Source organism: Cydia fagiglandana, chromosome 7, assembly GCF_963556715.1.
Source record: "Cydia fagiglandana chromosome 7, ilCydFagi1.1, whole genome shotgun sequence".
Taxonomy (NCBI): domain Eukaryota; kingdom Metazoa; phylum Arthropoda; class Insecta; order Lepidoptera; family Tortricidae; genus Cydia; species Cydia fagiglandana.
The window spans coordinates 20063530-20083421 of record NC_085938.1 but is presented as its reverse complement, the minus strand read 5'-3'; the positions used below and the strand labels follow the sequence as shown (position 1 = coordinate 20083421).

Genomic DNA, 19892 nt, shown 5'->3' with positions numbered 1-19892 from the left:
ACTGACAGGCTGATGTCGTCGAACTGGTAATCTGTAGGCCCCTTTAGTTGTGGATACCGACCTGAAACAAGTCTTGCTGCGCGTTGGTCCACTTCGCGCAGAACCAGTGGTTATCGTCGTCCGTGGCGTTCCCGTTCAGCTGGTCGTAGTCAGCGTCGTAAGTGAGGTTGAAGCGCGACGCGTTGTACAGCGAGGCGTTGTAGCCCGAGGCGTTGTAGCCCGAAGCGTCGAGTAAGGGCGCGGGCGAGCGAGGCGCGTGCGCCATGCTGCGCCGACGCCGCCGCGCGCCCTCGCCCTCGCCCCCGCCTCGCCTCCGCTTCTCCGACACGAGACGATTCAGTTGGGCTCGAGCCTTCAGTATTACCAACTCCATCACCACACCGGTCACCCACTTCGCTTAGCTGAGAGCTCCCCGTGTCTGGAACAAATTCGTACTGTCAATTTATACAATCTTGACGACCGGTCTGGCCTAGTGGGTGACACTGCCTATGAAGCCGATGGTCCCGGATTCGAATCCTGGTAAGGGCATTTATTTGTATGATGATACAGATATTTGTTCCTGAGTCATGGTTGTTTTATATATATTTAAGTATTTATATATATTATATATATCGTTGTCTGAGTACCCACAACACAAGCTTTCTTGAGCTTACCGTGGGGCTTAGTCAATTTGTGTAAAAAATGTCGTATAATATTTATTTATTTATTGATACAGGGTGGGAAACGATTAGCACGACAGATTTTAAAGGTGTATTCCTGACCGCATTTCGAGACTAAAATGTTATTAAAAGTTTTCTGAATTTGGTCTTGTTTTAGAGATAAATGAAGATTCTTGTGAAAATTTGTTTGTGTGATAACTCGGTGAAAACGCCTTTTTTGGCTGCGATTGCGATTTATTAAAATTAAAAAAAAAATGCGTGCTCCGTACTTTTGGTTCAGGTCTCATAATTTTGACGTCACACTATACTGTTGATGCGTATGTATTCATCCGATCAAAACTAAACCCTGACTATACGAAAATTTAATAGTAAAAACATCATTTTCATTCGTACTTAATAGCATGATGTTTCATTCCATCGTTAAATTCTACGAATACCATTGTTTTATCGCGAAATCTTGAAGTGAATTAAATTCATGAAGTAGATTATATCTAGATTTTCCCATATTATTATGGTGACTTGGCACAGTTCCTAGGCGTGAAACCGCAATAGGGTAAGAAAACTGTTAACGATTTTAAAAGTTTTATTTCTGCTGCCAGCAAGATAGAATTCCGGACTATAAAGAGGAAATAATATGCGAGTGTCCGTGACAAGCGCAAAGTTTCTAGTAAGGTGTATTCGGGTAATACCGAAAGTCGGATATTTCCGAAATTCAGATGAAAATCACACTTAATTCCATCATAATAAAAGTCTCTTTTCGGAATTATCCGACAGTTTTCGACATTCGGAATTACCCGAGTAAACCTTACATATATCACATAGATATATTATATTATATGAATATAAATAGAGCAGCCCTAAACCTAAACTATAATAAAAAATCACCCCTCGACAAGGTGCCGTAGACGCTGGCAGCATTACCTCGCTGAATTATAATGCTAATGCGCTGTGCGAGAAAGAGGGGTGATTTTTTATTGTAGTCTAGGTTTAGGGCTGTTTTATTTTTATTAATTTAGGATTATATGTATATTACATACATTCCTATACAATATATGTATATTCTGTGGTAATGAGCAGAGCTCGGTGGGGGTGAGCTGTTTTCAGAGTTTGCACAACATGGACATGCCTTGTTATTCGATGGTATATGTGGTGTAATTAAGCGACTCAAGTATTAAAGTCCTACAAAAAAAAACATTTTTCTTTTTAGTGAAAATAACTAAAGAAATTATTTTATTTTGGCTGCCTTTCCGCTACGGTCTTTACGTCGCCATTATATAAAATAAATTAATTTTATAGCAAGCTTTTTTAGTAAACCTCTTCAAATAATATGTATATCCATCCAAATGCTCCCATTAAATTTAATTATAAGTAATAAAGTTTGATTTCAATATTTCTTTCTAAGGTGTATCTATATTAACATCTACACTTGACATAAGTGACGTCAAAATGGCTCACCCCTGTCGAGCTCTGGTAATGAGTGCCTTGCTTGCTCTGTGTCACATCATCCTTTATTCCGTCTGTGGAATAATTAGCAGCGTCTATGACGCCTTAACGTAGTAAGTAGTTAATCTTGCACCCAATCTGGTCGTCTACAACCATGCTCTAACCCCCTCTAACACATTAGCTAACTCACGTGTAGGGTGAAACGGCTAACGTGCTTGAACATTAAGGCTTGGTAATCTAGTGCCCGATCTGTTAATTGCATGTGAAGTCTTCTTAAGTTCTATTCCAAAATGTCTTATGTCTTTACTAGCGACGCGCCCCGACTTCGCACGAGTTACGCAAACCCGTAAAAAATTATACACATAAACCTTCCAAAATCACTCTACTGATAGGTGAAAGTTGCATGAAAATCCGTTCAGTAGTTTTTGAGTTGATCGCGAACATACATACACACAAATAGATACGCGGTGGGAGTCTTTGTTTTATAAGGTGTAATGTTGTGAGTAGGTATACAGAGTGATATCGTGAACGTGAACAAAAGCAGCGGGTAAATCACAATGAGTGATAAAGCGATTATGACAAAACATAAGTTATTGGGGAAACGAAAACGTAAGAAAGTGATCAATTTATCAGCTACGGTAGTGATTCTTCCAGTTGGTATATTTGATAAAACTCTATTATACTTTGAACTAAACGTATGGATATAATAAAAACTGCATGATTATAATTGTGAAAATTTTCAATCTGCAGAATAATCATTACGTAGTCATAGTTAGGTATGTATTATTTCATGTAACTACATTTTTTTATGATGGCTGTATCTTTATTTAATGGATAAACACGCAAACATACGAATAACTTCAACCTAATAACTGAATTACCTATCAAACTTAAAGATCTAAATTTAAAAATTATTAAACAATTCTTAAAATTAATAAACTAAATACAGTTAATTCTTAATTAACACTATCGTAGTTAACAACGATAAATTAGAGAATTTTCGTAAAAAGTGGAGTGAACAAAAAAGGGTAAATTCCTAAGTTACCCTGTACATAAGCCCTTTTAAGGATGACTCACGTTATACCGGGCCGTGTCCGGGCCGGAACTCCCGAGGCATCGTTTTCTATGGAAAGAATCACATGATCGCCTGTCATGTCATAGAAAAGTAAGCTCCGGAAGCTCCGGCCGGGACACGGCCCGGTCTAACCTGAGTCATTCTTTATCTGTGAATGTCCGAGTGTTGCGGATTGCGTGGCCTGTAGTCGTCTTAAAGGATTATGGGAGCCCGAGCTCCCGCAAATGTTTGCTTGCGACAAATTGGCTCCGTTGACCGAATTCTGCGATCGGCGAAATGTGTTAAGTGGGGATGTGAAGCCAGGAAATTAGAAGAAAACAAAAAATATGGCACACCGCGCGAAACGTGCGGGTTTTTTTTTTACTTTTAACACAATTACTCTGAAAATATAAAAATAAAAAATAACTAAGTGTAAGTAATTCTGTTTAAAATTTTCACTACTATACACTACCTATTATATATGTACCTAATTATTAAACATATATAAGTTCTGCTATGGTATGTAGAGTACCTACATATTTACAGATGTACAACTGAAAATAAATGAAACTAGACACGTTTTCGTGACTTTTTCGCACCAAAGTTACCGAATACAAAATAAACAGGCTTTAAAATGGAGAAATTTTAAAGCCTGCAGGCTTCGAAGTTAAGAATACGTCAATAAATTAATAAAGTCTGTTATTCCTTCCTCATGTTTCATATACGTGCATGAGCGAGATGAAGACTTTATTGAAGCTCCCACGAAACTTCCGAAGAAAAGTAATATCGTGGGCGGCGTGCGTTGACTAACAAAATAGAGGTCTATTCTGATCGTTTACACACGGTCTGATTCTTTAGCCCCCATTCGCACGACAGCTTTGCAGCGCGTTAAAAAAGCGCTTGAATCTGTCCACACTCTAAATTCGACTTAACGACCAAGGCTTAAAGTCGAAAATTCAACAACGCTTGATAAAAAGCGCCACCGCTGTCGTGTGAATACATACATGGTTATCCACTTATGTCATTCAAACGCTTTTTTAACGCGCGTTGAAAAAGCTGCCGTGCGAACGGGGCTTTAGGGCTCATTAAGACGGTGCAAGAACTCGCATGCGAGTTTCATTACATTGCGTAATGATCGGTCGGCCGAGTCGATCTAACCTCAATGGCCCGCAATGTAACTAAAATCGCATGCGAGTTCGCGCGCCGTCTAAATAAGCCCTAAGTTTAATCATCTTCCTCGCATTGTCTCGGCATTTTGCCATGAGTCATGGAAGCCTGGGATCTGCTTGGCACTAATCCCAAGAATTGGCGTAAGCACTAGGTTTTATGAAAGCGACTGCCATCTGACCTTCCAAGTTCCAACCCAGAGGGTAAACTAAGTAGGCCTTATTGGGTTTAGTCCGATTCTCTCGCGATGTTTTCTTCCTTCACCGAAAAGCGATTGGTAAATATCAAATGATATTTCGTACATAGGTAAGTCTGATTCTAATTTTATTAAACTCAAAAATTAGATCACTACATACCGTATCGTATGACACTGACAGATTCCATCCATCTTGTATCAAGATCTAATGTATGGCGTTTATTAAAATTAGAATAAGGCTTGAAGCAAATACTCTGAGTTAAAAGAAGCTATATACTGGAGTCAGTTATGTAACGCTGCCATACATGACCCAAAAAAATTTTATTAAGCTATGAGCTTCATCACATCTGATATTTGAGTAATTCTAAGCATTTCTAGCGTGAAGTGGGGGGGAGGGTGGGGTACAAAGACGGCCGCCATCCGTCATCTTTAAAAAAAATCTACTCTGATCCTGGTGGGTACTAGGGCAAGTTTGGTATCATTTTCGTATAAACCAAAGACGTAGAATTCATTGCTGATATTTGTTTTTTCAATTTCATAGTAATTTTACAAGAAAAACGTAAAAAGGTGAAAAATTTGGTTGGAGATTTTTGCTACGCGGAGCCGAAACTACAAAAGATAGAAAGTTGAAATTTGCACACTAGATTACATTTATAAAGTGTACAAGAGATAAGAAGCGATTTTGAGAAATTCAACCCCTAAGGGGGTTAAAAAGGGGATGAAAGTTTGTATGGGGTTCAAGTTTTATTTTAAGCTAGGAATTTGAAACTTCGTAAAACGATATATTATTAAAATACAAGAAAACTAATTTCAGCGTTTTTGAAAATTCATCCCCTAAGGTGGTGAAAAAGGAGTTGAAAGTTTGTATGGATATCAAAAAAATTTTCGAACGCGGGACTTGAATCTTTGTATTTGGGGATATTATTAAAAGACAGGAAAAGTAATTTCAGCGTTTTGTAAAATTCATCCCCTAACAGGGTTAAAAAGGGGTTGAAAGTTTGAATCCATTACAAATCCGAGTAGACACACATTTCTTATTGGCTCCCAGGCTTGAAATGCTTAGAATTACTCAAGGAACATATGTGATGAAGCTCATAGCTTAATAAAAAATTTTTGGGTCAACTTTATAACTGCTTCCGCTAATACCTGTCGGGTCAAACGATAGTTCCTATGACAGTTCATTTTTATATGGTTTATCTGTCATGTAAAAATTTTGTGGTCATATTTTTGGAAGTTTAGTAAGTACATTATATGAGTTCACATACTCAATACTTCCTCATATACCTAATACCTAACCTTCAAGCTTTAAGCTTTCTGCTACATCTAGTCGAGGAATGATCTGTGTAAAATACCTAGGTACAGACAAGGAATTTAAATTCCGACCCATTTCGTACTTTGTCACAGTGACAATCAATATGAAAGCCGCTAGAGACCTCATACGGTTGTCACTGTGACAAAGTACGAAATGGGTCGGAATTTAAATTCCTTGACTGTACCTACTCACCGTGGAGCAGGTGCCGTCCATACAAACACCTCCCTTAATTGATTAAATAATGAGTCTAAAACCAACACGGCGAGACGTCGCACCGCCAATTAGAAACGGCTGATAGATAGATGGGTATTAAATAGGTACTTTAATTTGTTACTTTGCGATGTGGTGATTACTGATTACATTGTGTTTGCTATCATGTAAACATTTTCTGTGTTATTATTATGTACTTATGTATAGTGCGCCATAAAATAGTAGAATTAAATTAAATAAAATTTAAAAATATCGATAAATATATTGCCATGTTTAAGCATTTTACGTCAAAAATGTAACAGTTACGTAGAAAGTGGCTCCCTCAATAATTTTCTACAAGTTTTTAGTAGATCAGGAGGGAACACATTAAGAAAAAAAGACTCTTCTGTAGACAATAGAATAGAAGTTTACGACATTTGTTATCATGTTTTTCTGTGTATAACCATAACCCGTGTAAAGTCATGCACAAAAAAAGGGTAACTTAATCATCATAACTTAATGAATTCCATTACTTTTTAAAATAATTTATTCATAAAGTAATGTCCTCAAATGTCCTCATACCGCCGATAAAACATATCGATGCGGTAATCCATTACAGTTAATTACTTAACTTGACCACGAGAACCATTTAAAAGTTACAGTGGTAATAAAATAAAGTATGTTTATAGACTATTGGAGACCAATAGCGATCCTTCGAAAGTCGGTCAGGGGTATTCTATTGCTTGTGAAACACGGGATTATTAAGACCAGTATAAGAGCGCTCCCCGATCACCCACAGTTGTTTAATTTGTAGTTCATGTTAAACTAGTTTGCGTGTGCGCAAAGAGAATACGCTAGGCTACGCTCGTAGCTCGTAGATGTTATCGTTCACCTGCTACGCCATAGCTCACAACCATTTCGTAACCCTGTAGCTACGAAAGTTGTGAAGCTCAAGACTAAATTGGATTTATTTTATACTTTGTTTTTTAGAGGCAGGAGATGTTTTCTTTTGTTTTAGTTTTTCTCTGCTTTAGTGTTATTTTAGTTTTGTTTTAGTCTTACATATTGACAGTATAAAACAAACACAAAACATAGTTTTAGAACGTTTCTTGAATTATTAGTATTATTACTACCCAATTTTTGGAATTAAAATTCATTTCTTGTGTGTGTACTACTACACACCACACTTTTTTACTAATTTAATACAATAAGTATTACTTTAATGGACACTTATTGCTTACGTATAATTTACAAGTATGTATTTATAATAAAATACAATGTCAAACCAACCAATAAAAACATGTTAATTTTAGCCCCCAACCAGACTGTCAATTTCAATAAAATTGACGCACCGAGTAACGAAGCTGGTAATAAAAACAGCTCCTCGTTAAAGGGTTGTATAAACCTTTGAAACACCCATACGCCGTTTTAAGCTGTCAACAAAACGCCGTAAGTGCTATTTTCTGCTAACATTTATGAGTCGTTTGAGTGTTAGGTGTGGAAACCGCGCATAATGAACTGTGGCTGGAAGTAATGCAATTTGATGCAAATGCGATTTGGCGGTAACACGCCACGCCACGTGAGCGAGGAAGTGTTGGACACGGTACACGGTACGGCCGCTTGCAATAATGTTGCAGATTATTTAGGTACAGTCGACGTCAAATATATGTTTACACTTTTTTCCTTATTACAAAGGAGTAAGGTGCAAAAGTGTAAACATATTTTTGACGTCGACTGTACCAAAGCTGTCGTGAATGAACTGGATATGTGTGAGAAATTAACTCGTGTAGATGTACCTAGATATTGTGTGAATATAATAGTGTATATACATACCTTTATGTATTTGTATTATTATAAGAAGTAGGTGCCACGTAAAATATTTGTAGCGTTTGTAAACATTATTGGAAGATTAGCACATTCATATATTTTACAAATGTAACATTTAAGTAAACAAAATACGGTAAAAACTCATTTATTCTATTACTTTTTCAATTAAGCCCAATCTAAAGAGACTTGTATATGAAGCGGAACTGTCAAAGGGACTATCATTCAACGCGATAGATAGGCACAGATGTAAATAGGGCGTAAGGTGCATAAGTATTTTCCATCGTATTTTCACGGAAACGTACGAACGTGTCTTGTTTTTTCAATCAGTCTCGGTACATAAAGTACTGAAGTTGACTGAAGTAGCATGACAATATCCGAACGTTTCCGGGAAAATACGATGGAAAACAATTTAGTATGGACTACATCTGTATAAGGACCATAACAAATTCAAAATTGAAATCGTCAATGTTTATGGCGCTTTTCGCTAGAAATTTTTGAATTGAATGTTTTCTAATTTATCGATGTTGTTCGTAGTTTTAGTATGAATATTTGAATGTATGCCAAAAGTAACGCGGAGCCAAATGAAACGTCCGCTGCAGAAAGGTGACACGGTTTACGAATAAGCGTTATGATTATTCACAAAATTAGTAGTATGGACACAGAATAAATAATAGTACTTGGTACAGAAGGTTTATTCTCTAACAAAACGCGTCTATTACGAATATTACCATAGATACAAATGCAAGCGCGAGCAGGCGTCCGGACGGGTACTTAATGCCGTGGCCGGGTAGCCTAGAGGTAGGTAAAGGCTTTAAGCGCGTAAGTTCATCCCACCTTCTGCCATTGGAGGGCTTTGTCAAGTTTTTTTAAGTAGGTATATCACATCTATTTCAGTCTATAATGTATTAAATATTTAATAATAATAATATTTATTAAAATAATTTAATTTATTCCCTAAGTCAAAAGTGCACAGATATAACATCAAAGCGCACTTGGACCCCACCCGACTCCACAGGCGTATTACACTCTCCGCTGGCGCCACTATGACTTAACGCGGGCGGAAGCGGCGAGGATTACCCGCCTCCGCACCACCACAACACCCCACCTCAAAAAAGCCTCACCCACACACTGTCAACCACACACTTACACCCTTTCGTCTCAAGACGCCGCCGTATGCATACACGCTATTTATTGTCCCTCATTTAAATTATAAGCCCATTCTACTGTTCCGCTGAGCTGCAGGCGCCGTAAAGTTTTCCGCTGCGATTTTATGACAGGCCGATTCTGCGATATTCGTGCCAAGTGACGTGACCGTCTTAGAATTCGATCCTAGGGTTGGCATCTATTATAGCATTTCTGATTGCTTCTTCACTTATGTCGCCCGGTTATAACCTGAGTTAAGAATCCAAGCATGTTTCTGGCTTGAAATCTAAATCCTTACAAATTGGAAAACGCCCGATATTATACGGTGTGTCCTCTTTTTGCCTCGAGTCTTTATCCTCATTGATGAGGGTTTTGATTTAACCCTGAGATAGCGTTATCTTCTGCCTGTCGACGTCCCATCATTTATTCCAGATTGATATCATTAGGTGCACCTTGTAGCTTGGTGTCTAGTGTTGTGCGGATTTGGCCAGAGATCTGATCTGATTCTGATAGAGATTGTTGGACTTCGAACAACACTCAGTTTTATCAGGCGTGGTTCACTCCGCGATTTCGTCACTTTGCTACAGGTAGCTAATAGTACATCCGTTCCACACCAATTTTGGGGAAAGCCATAAGCCGCGCGTAGCGCTGTCGCCACTTAGCGGCCATATCTGTGCTGATCGTAACAGGCGCGTTTTGTTAGAGAGTGAATCTTCTGTACCTAGTAGGTACTAATATTTATTCCGTGGTTTTATTTCCTTCTACAGTGGTCTAAGTATATTATATCTCTAGTATTACACGATTTTGCCTAGCCCTAGACGCTTCTCATTTTATCTGGCTAGACCTTCTCACGTTGCACCTTCATGATACCGAGAGGGTTCGCCAATGCAAGTGCAATTTATTGGAACTAAAAATAAACTACTGAAGTAAGTAGTACCTGGATTTTCTTGTTATTGTGTAAAATTCAGGTCTTTCATACCTGGCACACGTAACCCCTAGATTTGGCAACGAAAGGAAGGTCTATTTTCCAAATCTTTAAGTAAAAATGGGATTACAATATAAAAGCCGGGGTCTTAGCAACAACATGATGAAATAATTATTCAATAGTCGATAGAAGGCAGTTGACTGAGTATGCGACCTTGAACTCTGGCTTGGTCGTTAACATTTGGCGTGTTGTGTAATATTTAGTCGAACATTTACATACCTACGCTGGCAGAAGTGGTTGCTCGTGATTTTCCTATAGCAAACTCTAGGTTCCTGTAACTATCCGAACCTTAATGACCCTAACAAATTACAATGATCTTAGGGTTAATTGCGACAAAAGATGTTTATATATTTGAGCGTACCTACCTTTAATTAATCTTCAGTTAATTGATTCCACTATGTTTTGTATAAATTGCATTGTATTAATGGTATCCCATCAAAAACATAAATGTAAAAAAGGAGAGCCAAGTTCAATACAAAAATTATGCTTGGCTGTGGGGTTCGCCGCAAAAAGAATGGAGATCTAAATGAGTGCCAAGTTCTATGCAAAATCCAAATATGTATTTATAGGAATAAAATAACATTATAAACAAGTATTAAACTCTATTTCTTTGCTTTATTGGATACCTATAACAATTGCTGTTATTTAAAAAAAATGCGAGATCTTAAAGCAGGTTACATTTGACTTGCCCAGTTTTCATTACATCAGTCATTTTATAAAGTTATTCAACATATATATTTTGTAATTCTGATAAAAACTGGCCAAGCCAAATCTAACCTACTTTAAGATCTCACATTTTTTTTTAATAACCGCAATTGTTATAGGTATCCAATAAAGCAAAGAAATAGAGTTTAATACTTGTTTATAATGTTATTTTATTCCTATAAATACATATTTGGATTTTGCATAGAACTTGGCACTCATTTAGATCTCCATTCTTTTTGCGGCGAACCCCACAGCCAAGCATAATTTTTGTATTGAACTTGGCTCTCCTTTTTTACATTTATGTTTTTGATGGGATATCAATAATTTTTGTAAAGAAAACTAGGCAGGTATTGAGATTTAATGTTTTTTCTTGTGTTTCCGCTGCATGTTTTTACTTCTGTTCTTTGTATTAATTATGTGGTGCCGCGCGCCGCCAACGACACACCGTTGGCCGGTTGTTTAGCGCGTATTACAGGTTTTTTGTATGGGGACCCCCTCTATTTTTTAACTTTTTTTATTTTTAGATTTTTTCCTACGCTTACACACAATTACCGAGCTGGATTCCAAATTTCATCCTTCTAGGTCATCTGGAAGTAGGTTAGGTTTAGGTACTATATGTCCGTCACAATAAAAAAGAAATTTGTATGGGGAACCCCCCCTATTTATTAACTTTTTTTTGTTTTTAGATTTTTTCCTACGCTTACACACAATAACCGAGCTGGATTCCAAATTTCATCCTTCTAGGTCATCTGGAAGTAGGTTAGGTTTAGGTACTATATGTCCGTCACAATAAAAAAGAAATTTGTATGGGGACCCCCCCTATTTATTAACTTTTTTTTGTTTTTAGATTTTTTCCTACGCTTACGCTACGTCTTACGTAGGCGAACAACGCGCGAACGCGGCGCGGCGCGGCGCGGCGAAAGCGGCCGCCGCCGCGCCGCGCCGCGCCGCGCCGCCTGACATTCGCGTGCAAATCGCGCCGCACCGCGTTCGCAACGAGATCGCTTACGTAGGACACTTCTATGGGCATCAAAGGATTGATTTCGCCGCGCCGCGCCGCGCCGCGTTCGCGCGTTGTTCGCCTACGTAAGACGTAGCGTTACACACAATAACCGAGCTGGATTCCAAATTTCATCCTTCTAGGTCATCTGGAAGTAGGTTAGGTTTTTAGGTACTTATATGTCAGTCACAATAAAAAATGTTTTTTTTGTATGGGGACCCCCCTATTTTATAACTTTTTTTTATTTTTAGATTTTTTCCTACGCTTTCACATAGTAACTGAGCTGGATTCCAAATTTCATCCTTCTAGGTCATCTGGAAGTAGGTTAGGTTTAGGTACTTATATGTCAGTCACAATAAAAAATGTTTTTTTTGTATGGGGACCCCCCTATTTTATAATTTTTTTTAATTTTTAGATTTTTTCCTATGCTTTCACACAATAACTGAGCTGGATTCCAAATTTCATCCTTCTAGGTCATCTGGAAGTAGGTTAGGTTTAGGTACTATAGGTCTGTCAGTCAGTCTTAAAATTTACGACTTTTTGACCTTCATATCTTTATAACCGTTTGAGCTAGCTTCATGAAATTTGGGCTTCTAGATGTCCTTATGGATATAATTAAACACACGTAGTTTTATGTGTTTACGTTAAAAATGTTTTGAGTTATAGAAGGGTCAAAAGTGGCACCAAGTGGTTCGTGTAATATTACACTTGGCGCTGGCTAGCCAGTTCCTTTGCTTGAACTTGGCTTGACACGCTGCCGCGTGTCTAGATACAGGATATGGAACACACGATATGGAACACAGGATAAAAGAACATATAGTAAAGGAAATGTAGGTACCCAATCAATAATAATGTTTGCAATATCATACATTTTGCTCGCGCTAAAATGCCCGTCGATGATTACTTTCATTAAAGACCCCTTATCTAATTAGTTAAGTGTCATCAAGTAGGTAAAGTAATAAAGTTAACCGAGGCCCTTGTCGGCTGTCGCCAAGTTTCGGCTGCGACATTTCCGGCAAGTTCATTTTATTTAAGTTTATCAAGAAATGTGGGCAATGTTATTCATGTTTATAAACTTTACAGGTCTCTCAGCAATCTAGTACATTTCAATGTAAGTATATTCGTAAAAAAATTTATTAATATGTATTTTTAACTTTACGTGCAATATCACGTGATCTTATCAGCTAGGAGTTTCGAAGTTCTATAACGGTATCAAAAACGTAGAAACGTTGCGTCACATCGCGAAATATACACTTGTTTTATGAAAAAAGTTGGTAACTACATATTTTGGGACAATCTTCATGGATCGACCTAGCCCCAAACTAAGCAAAGATTGTACAATGATATAGATAAATAACCTATACTTGGACACAGATGACATCCATAACTCAGAAACAAATATACCTACTCTATTAACTCACAAAAAATGGCCTTACCGAGATTGGAAGCCGGGACCTCCTGCTTAGTAGGCATGTCTCTACCGATCGACTAAGGAGGGTTGATCGAGTTGGACCAAGCTAACTTTGCATGACAATGACAAAGTGTGGAAACGTCATCATTAATATCTAATTTCTATGAAATTATGACGTTTATAACGACACTACTTCACTTTGTTCGATTCAATTTGGCACACCGTTAGCATAGACGGGCTCTTAAATGCATTCAAATTGTTAAACCTCGCAACAATTAAATATCACACACTATTCGATTCAAGGAATATTAAAATATAACGCTATATTAAAGTTTTATAGACCTTAAATAACGATCAAATACGAACTGGAACCAAATGTGTTTCGTATTGAATCTAAATTGCCGCCACAGTCCGGTGCCTAAACTACGAAATTTATTGCCGAATGCGACACGGCGTACGAAGATCACTGGATGAGGCTGAACGAATCCTAAGGATACTTAAAAAATCATGGGTAAAAGGTAGCGAATATATCTAAACCTGACATGGAAACATGGTGGGTTTCGCTTATATAGTATTAACTCTATAATGATAAGTGAAGTTACTGAGCTTGAAATTAATACACTTATCCGCCAAATGAAAAATAAAATGAGTTTTAGTATGGATGAAATTCCTGCGGTTTTAATTAAATTATGCTCAAATGAATTAGTACTGCCTTTACGCCTCCTAATAAACCAGTCTTTAACCGATGGCGTTTTCCCTGAGTTGTTAAAATGCGCAATAATTAAACCCATACTAAAACCGCGAGGTCTGGAAACTGAGCCAAGTCAATACCGCCCAATTGCACTTCTGCCCACCATTTCAAAGTTATTTGAAAAAGCTATGGTAAACCGCGTGTATAATTTCTTTGAAAAATATGGGATATTAGATAAAAATCAGTTAAAAAAAAAACACTCCACCGTATTAGCCGTTTACCACTATATTCAAGAAATTCTTAGTCACATAAATAACAAAAACTACGCCATTGGATTACTTCTGGATATGTCAAAAGCCTATGACCGCGTATCACATGATATTCTGTTGCGAAAATTATATGGCATGGGGATAAGAGGTAACGCATATAGATGGTTTCAAACATATCTACAAAACCGGCAGCAGTGTGTACAAATCAACTGGTACTATAAAAACTCGGGAGAGACAAAAACCGTAACCTCAAAAATGCGACATATAACATGTTCAATCCCCCAGGGAAGTGTAACTGGTTGTCTCCTATTCCTCGCTTATATAAACGACTTGCCCAAAATACTAAACATAAACACTAAATGCGTAATGTTTGCTGACGACGTGTCCATACTCATAAGTAGTGATAGTAGCACAGAATGTAATGAGCGCTTGTCAGAAGTATCAAAAACAGTTTGCGAATGGCTAGTAAACCATAATTTAGAAATAAAAATAAGCAAAACTAAAATAATACAATTTAAACCCACACAAAAAGCCGCATTAGAAATGACATTACAGATAAATAATACAATTATTGAAGAAGTAGCTGAATTTAAATTATTAGGAATAACAATTGATTCAAGTATAAATTGGAAATATCATATTCAATCCATCAAGAGTAAATTGAGTAGCTTTATATATGCACTAAGTGTTCTCAAAGCCAATACAAATCAGAAAACCGCGTTATCAGCCTATTTTGCCTTCGCCCATGCATGGCTCCAATATGGTGTAATATTATGGGGAGCCAGCACTGATGTACACCAGTTACTCATATTACAAAAGAAATGCATCCGCATTCTATCAAATACTCGGGTACCAGATAGCTGTGTTCCACATTTCATTAAACTTGAAATCCTTACGTTACCCTCTATTTATATTCTAGAGGCAGCTCTATTTGTTAGGAAGAACATGAATTTATTTAAACAAAAAGTAATAAAATCACAGAGACGAAATAAATTAAACCAGCTTGAATTACCAACTTCAACATTAGCAATGTTCAGAAATGGTCCGTATTACCGATGTATACTAATAGCGAATAAAATACCAGACGTAATAAAAAACGAAACCAAAGATGAATTGTTCAAACGAAAACTTAAAGATCTGTTAATTAAAAGGTGCTATTACTCTGTTGAGGAATTCTTAAATGATACAACCTTATCGAACTAAAAATATAGGTACATATAAATGTAAATGTTATAATAAAATGTATACCATATTTTCTTTTACACTCAATTGATAAGCAATGAATAAATATTTTTAATTTATTATTAATTATACAATATAAATGATTTTTTTTTAAATAATTATATACTTATACATAAATATAATTAATTTATTTTATTGTCGATGTTAAATTTAACCAATTACCTTGTAAACTAGTCAAACCGAAAACTATTTTTAATAAATTTTAAATTTCTTAATAATTTTCGACTACAAAATCGTGTCATGTTGCATGCCATATAAAAATTAGGTTAAATTTACTTTAGTATTAAGTTTTAGTTAAGTACTTAAGTACATTGCTATGTACCCTAACAGGGTTCATGTGAACACTAGCTGTAAAATGCTCTTTGTAAGACCTTATGTAACACATGATTATAAATGCAATAAATGAATTATGAATTATGAATTATAGCGTTTTTAGGGCTGGGTGCACAATCCATGACGTTTTTGTCAAAAAATTACAATAGTTTAACATTCGAGAATAGGTACATAATACACGACTTGGTACTTAAATAAATCTCTATAGACACTGGTATTAACATACCTGATCCTCTGATTACATATCTGTTGAATTTGTCCTACATTTTCCCAAGTTCGGTCACGAGTAGCATCGCTCCAGGAATCGAAACGTGTATAAAATTTGAATGGATTCTACAGACGTTATAGTAATACTTATTTATAAAAATAGTTGTTACGATGCTGTATAGCGTACCTATGCGCTATGGTTTGGCAGCAGCAGACTTAAAGACACTTGCAAATGAAATGTTTGTGTTTGCATTATTCAGAATATAAAAAATTTACAAGCTTTTATTTGTAACTTGCCCTGTCAATATGTTAGTGTAACAGGTCAAATTTTGGAACCTACATTTGACTAACTTCTTGATTTCCAATTGAGCTCAAATTTTGCATAGGTAGGTTCCTATATATTATGTAAAACGAATGAATATTATGATGATATGGAGCTCATCTGATGATGGAGACAGTGACAGGTGACCATGGGAACTCTGTGATAAAACAACGCGAACTAATTGTATTTTGGGTTGTGAAAATTATTTCGATGAGTTGCCTGTGGGAAGGAAAATACAGTCATAAAAGCTTGTACCAAAAATTTATTAAATGCCAAAAATATTTCATTTGACGACCACCTGTGACCAGCAGTTGGAGTAAGCCTTTACGTACATTCACCAAGCTTTCGACAACTTAAAACCAAATAGTTACGGACGCGATGCACTGAATCTCCCAAATTGAAATTAGAATTAGATAAAATGGAGATAAACAGAACAAGACCTCTTGGCACGAGTTGGAAGGCGACGGGTTGGCGGGCTTTTCAAGGGCTCGGGTCGTCTTACATCAAACAGATACACGATCCTCGACAAGTATACAATGGTGAGTCATTATTTGAACGCAATAGACCGTGAGTGCGAGGCCATTATTGCGTATATGCCACGCTGGCTTATTGAGAGCATGTGGTGTCTCAGTTGGGGACTATGAAAGATATTGTTGTGTTTTCTTTACCTCCTCTGTACATAAATCCGACTGCAGAACTTAACGTTACTCAGAAATTAAGTTCTGACGTTCATGAGTCCCAATGCATGGCAAATCAGCGTGACGTCATAACATGCCTGCTACTAAAATTAAATGAAAAATCAGTAGGTAAGAAGTACCTAAGTCACTAATTTGTCTGTGAAATATTGCATTTAAGTTAGTTGTAATATAATTTATTTTACATTAGTAAGTAAGGACCTTTAAATTTTACAATTTCTAAATCATTTAGGGTTTTTATTGTATCATCATTTCAATTGAAGTTTTTATATTCCACTTAATAACACTTATCTATTAATAAAACTTAAATAATTATGTTATACAATTGTTAATGCGTCAATAACACTAATAACTATCTATTAGAGTATTGCCTTCCCTACTTTTTACAAGAAACTAACAGAAAGGAAATAGAGAGCCTGACCTAAATGGGATCGCATTTACAGACCTTGCTCACTTTTTATTTTCTCTATTGATGGCCACTAATTAGCCTTTTCTACAGCTTTCACGGAAAATTAATTCTTATGATCTCCATTGCAGTTATTGAATTTCATGATCAATTATCTGCTGGCACTTGGATTCTGGTCTTCGCACGGTTTTTCTTCCATTTTTAAGGTTCCGTGCCCCAAATGGAAAAAACGGAACCCTTATAGGATCACTCGTGCGTCTGTCTGTCCGTCTGTCACAGCCTATATATTTTATCGGAAACTACTGGACTAATTAAGATGAAATTTGGTACACATATGTCAATCAGTGACCCAAAGATGGATATGTTTTTTTATAATTTTAAAATACATAGGTTCAAATTTATTTAAGAAAATAGCCATAAAATGACCATCCCCCCTCCCCCTATATCTCCAAAACTACTGGTTCTAAAATGTTGAAAAACATATACAAAATAGCCAAAACAAAAGTAATTTTGATTTGTCAAATAAAGATTCAAAATACAATGGAATGAGGGATGAAACAGTTATATCTATGAGTATCGAAAGAACTGCCAGCTTCTTCTATCTAACATAACAATTCATAACTATTTGAAGGAAACATTAAAATAGTGAGAAACTAAAACAAACGGTTTGTAAACAAAGGCCGCAAGTAAAATTTGCAATTCAAGGAATTTGCAATTCCTGATTCCGTCGGATTTTCCTGACCAAAAAAAAGATATCACTCTGTAAGTACTCACTACTCTATAGTCAAGTACACCCCGCATCTCATATTCTTTCTTTACTACATCTTGCTAGGCTTGAAGTTATAATTTGATCAGTTTAAAGTACCTATGCGTGTTAACTTACAATCAACTGAGCGGTTTACCAAGTCCACTTTTGTGGTAATAAGAGGAACATTACAATTACTAGAACATTTTACCGTCGCTTATCAAGGCACTGATAACATCCTATTCGTCCTCAACTTTTGTCTACGAGTTTTGGGCCGAATTCTGTTTTGTTATCCTTATTTTCCCGTCAGATTTTGTCTTTCGATAAAATTTGGGGAATAAAGTTCCCTAGTTCTGTACATGTACTAAGCGTAATTTCTGAGCATGTCCTAAAAAATCTTACGATGGGTTACGAAAACGTTTATAGGGTTTTTTAATTCAACGGAAGACCTACTTTCTTCCTAACTATATTGGCATTTCGTAGTTATTCCATCCAGAAGCTCTTCAAAACAGCCACATTTTATCCAAATCTAACAAGAAAAATATCGACAACAAAAAAATAAGCTTACGTTTACATCTATAATGTATTACTTCTACAAATGTTTCAAATAAAATTTTGTGTTTGCCTCCACGATGATGCTTAGAGAGCTATCTGATAGCCATGCTTTGAGTTTATGAAAGATTGCTATCGCATGAGTTTAAGTTTGTAAGGTTATTTGGAAGCCATAAGACCATTGCAGGATTTAGATAAATTTATGATAATATTTATTACCTCCTTAATAATTGGAGCAAACCTTTAAAAGGTATCGGACCCTATGATGATAATCTCATAAAGGCGGCTAGGATTAACGATGGATTCTCTAACTCTAAACTAATCATTTCAGAGATGAAAGTTACATTTCCGTTGTTGATTCTACAAAGGCTGATTTCGTATTCGTGCATGGCAAAACTACTTTTTTGAAATGAGATCATCACTAAGATCAAGTTTGTACTTACAAGTAGAGTCGAGATTCTACCCCATTCAATCCAATAAGATTCTACGAGAACGATCTCGTAACGAGTTACAGTTGACGCCACGACGGCATGGTTTCTGAACCGAGTTTTTTGGCAATGGTTTGAATATACGAAGAAACAGTACTTATAGTGTAGTATCATTTGTTTCTTTAGTATTGTTATACTCGTAATATAACAAATAGTTTTGTGGTACGCATCTATAACGGGTTTCCAACTATGATCGTAACCGACGACGAATTGCGTGCATTTAGATAATAAGTTAGATTTTTACATGCACGTGAAAACTCAAAGTGGAGTTCATTTGTTTTTCCTAAACGCAACTGGGGCGATATATCATGATGTAGCGGTCCTGGACCAAGATCTTTATCAACACCGCGTAACGTCAGTTAAGATTCGATTTCGTTCGCATACGACACGCGATCGCGAGCGGCATGACTTACGGCTGCGGATCTCTAGAGCGTCGCTCATCACCGGGTGATGATCTCACCTGAGAGCGTCCCGCCCACTTGTGGCGGTCAGGGGGCATCACATCATAAAGCACAACACGGGAGCGCGCGGGCGGGCATCGCGCGGGCTGCGCTGGCTCGGCGGAGCGGCCGTACTGACTGCCCGCTCCCGCGGACGCCGCGCCCGTCGCGACGGTGTTGCCAGCGGACTACAAAACGCTGCTTTCAAGTTTAAAACTGTCCTGTAGGGCTAGCCAAGATGACAATCATACATTGACAAATGCCGAAAGAAAAGAAAAAAAGGATCGGAATGACAGATACTACGAAAAGTCACGTCCATACATTATTTGAGTTTCGATTGGCGTTTTCTATGAACGATTGTCATGTTTGCCGGGCCCCCTGTAAAACATACTACTATTATAAATACGAATG

At 36.9% G+C, this 19892-nt stretch overlaps 1 protein-coding gene across 1 annotated transcript in view; it reads right to left on the bottom strand.

Moving 5' to 3' along the window:
• The window catches only part of LOC134666117 (blood vessel epicardial substance-A-like), a 54002-nt gene extending 34430 nt beyond the window's left edge, over positions 1-19572 (bottom strand). The window contains exons 1-2 of the mRNA XM_063523269.1: positions 19502-19572; positions 62-418 (exon numbers count right to left, since the gene is read on the bottom strand). Coding sequence (XP_063379339.1) covers positions 62-373 — 312 coding nt within the window. The 5' untranslated portion in view covers positions 374-418; positions 19502-19572. The remainder of the gene's footprint in view (positions 1-61; positions 419-19501) is intronic.
• Between the last annotated feature and the right edge of the window lie 320 nt (positions 19573-19892).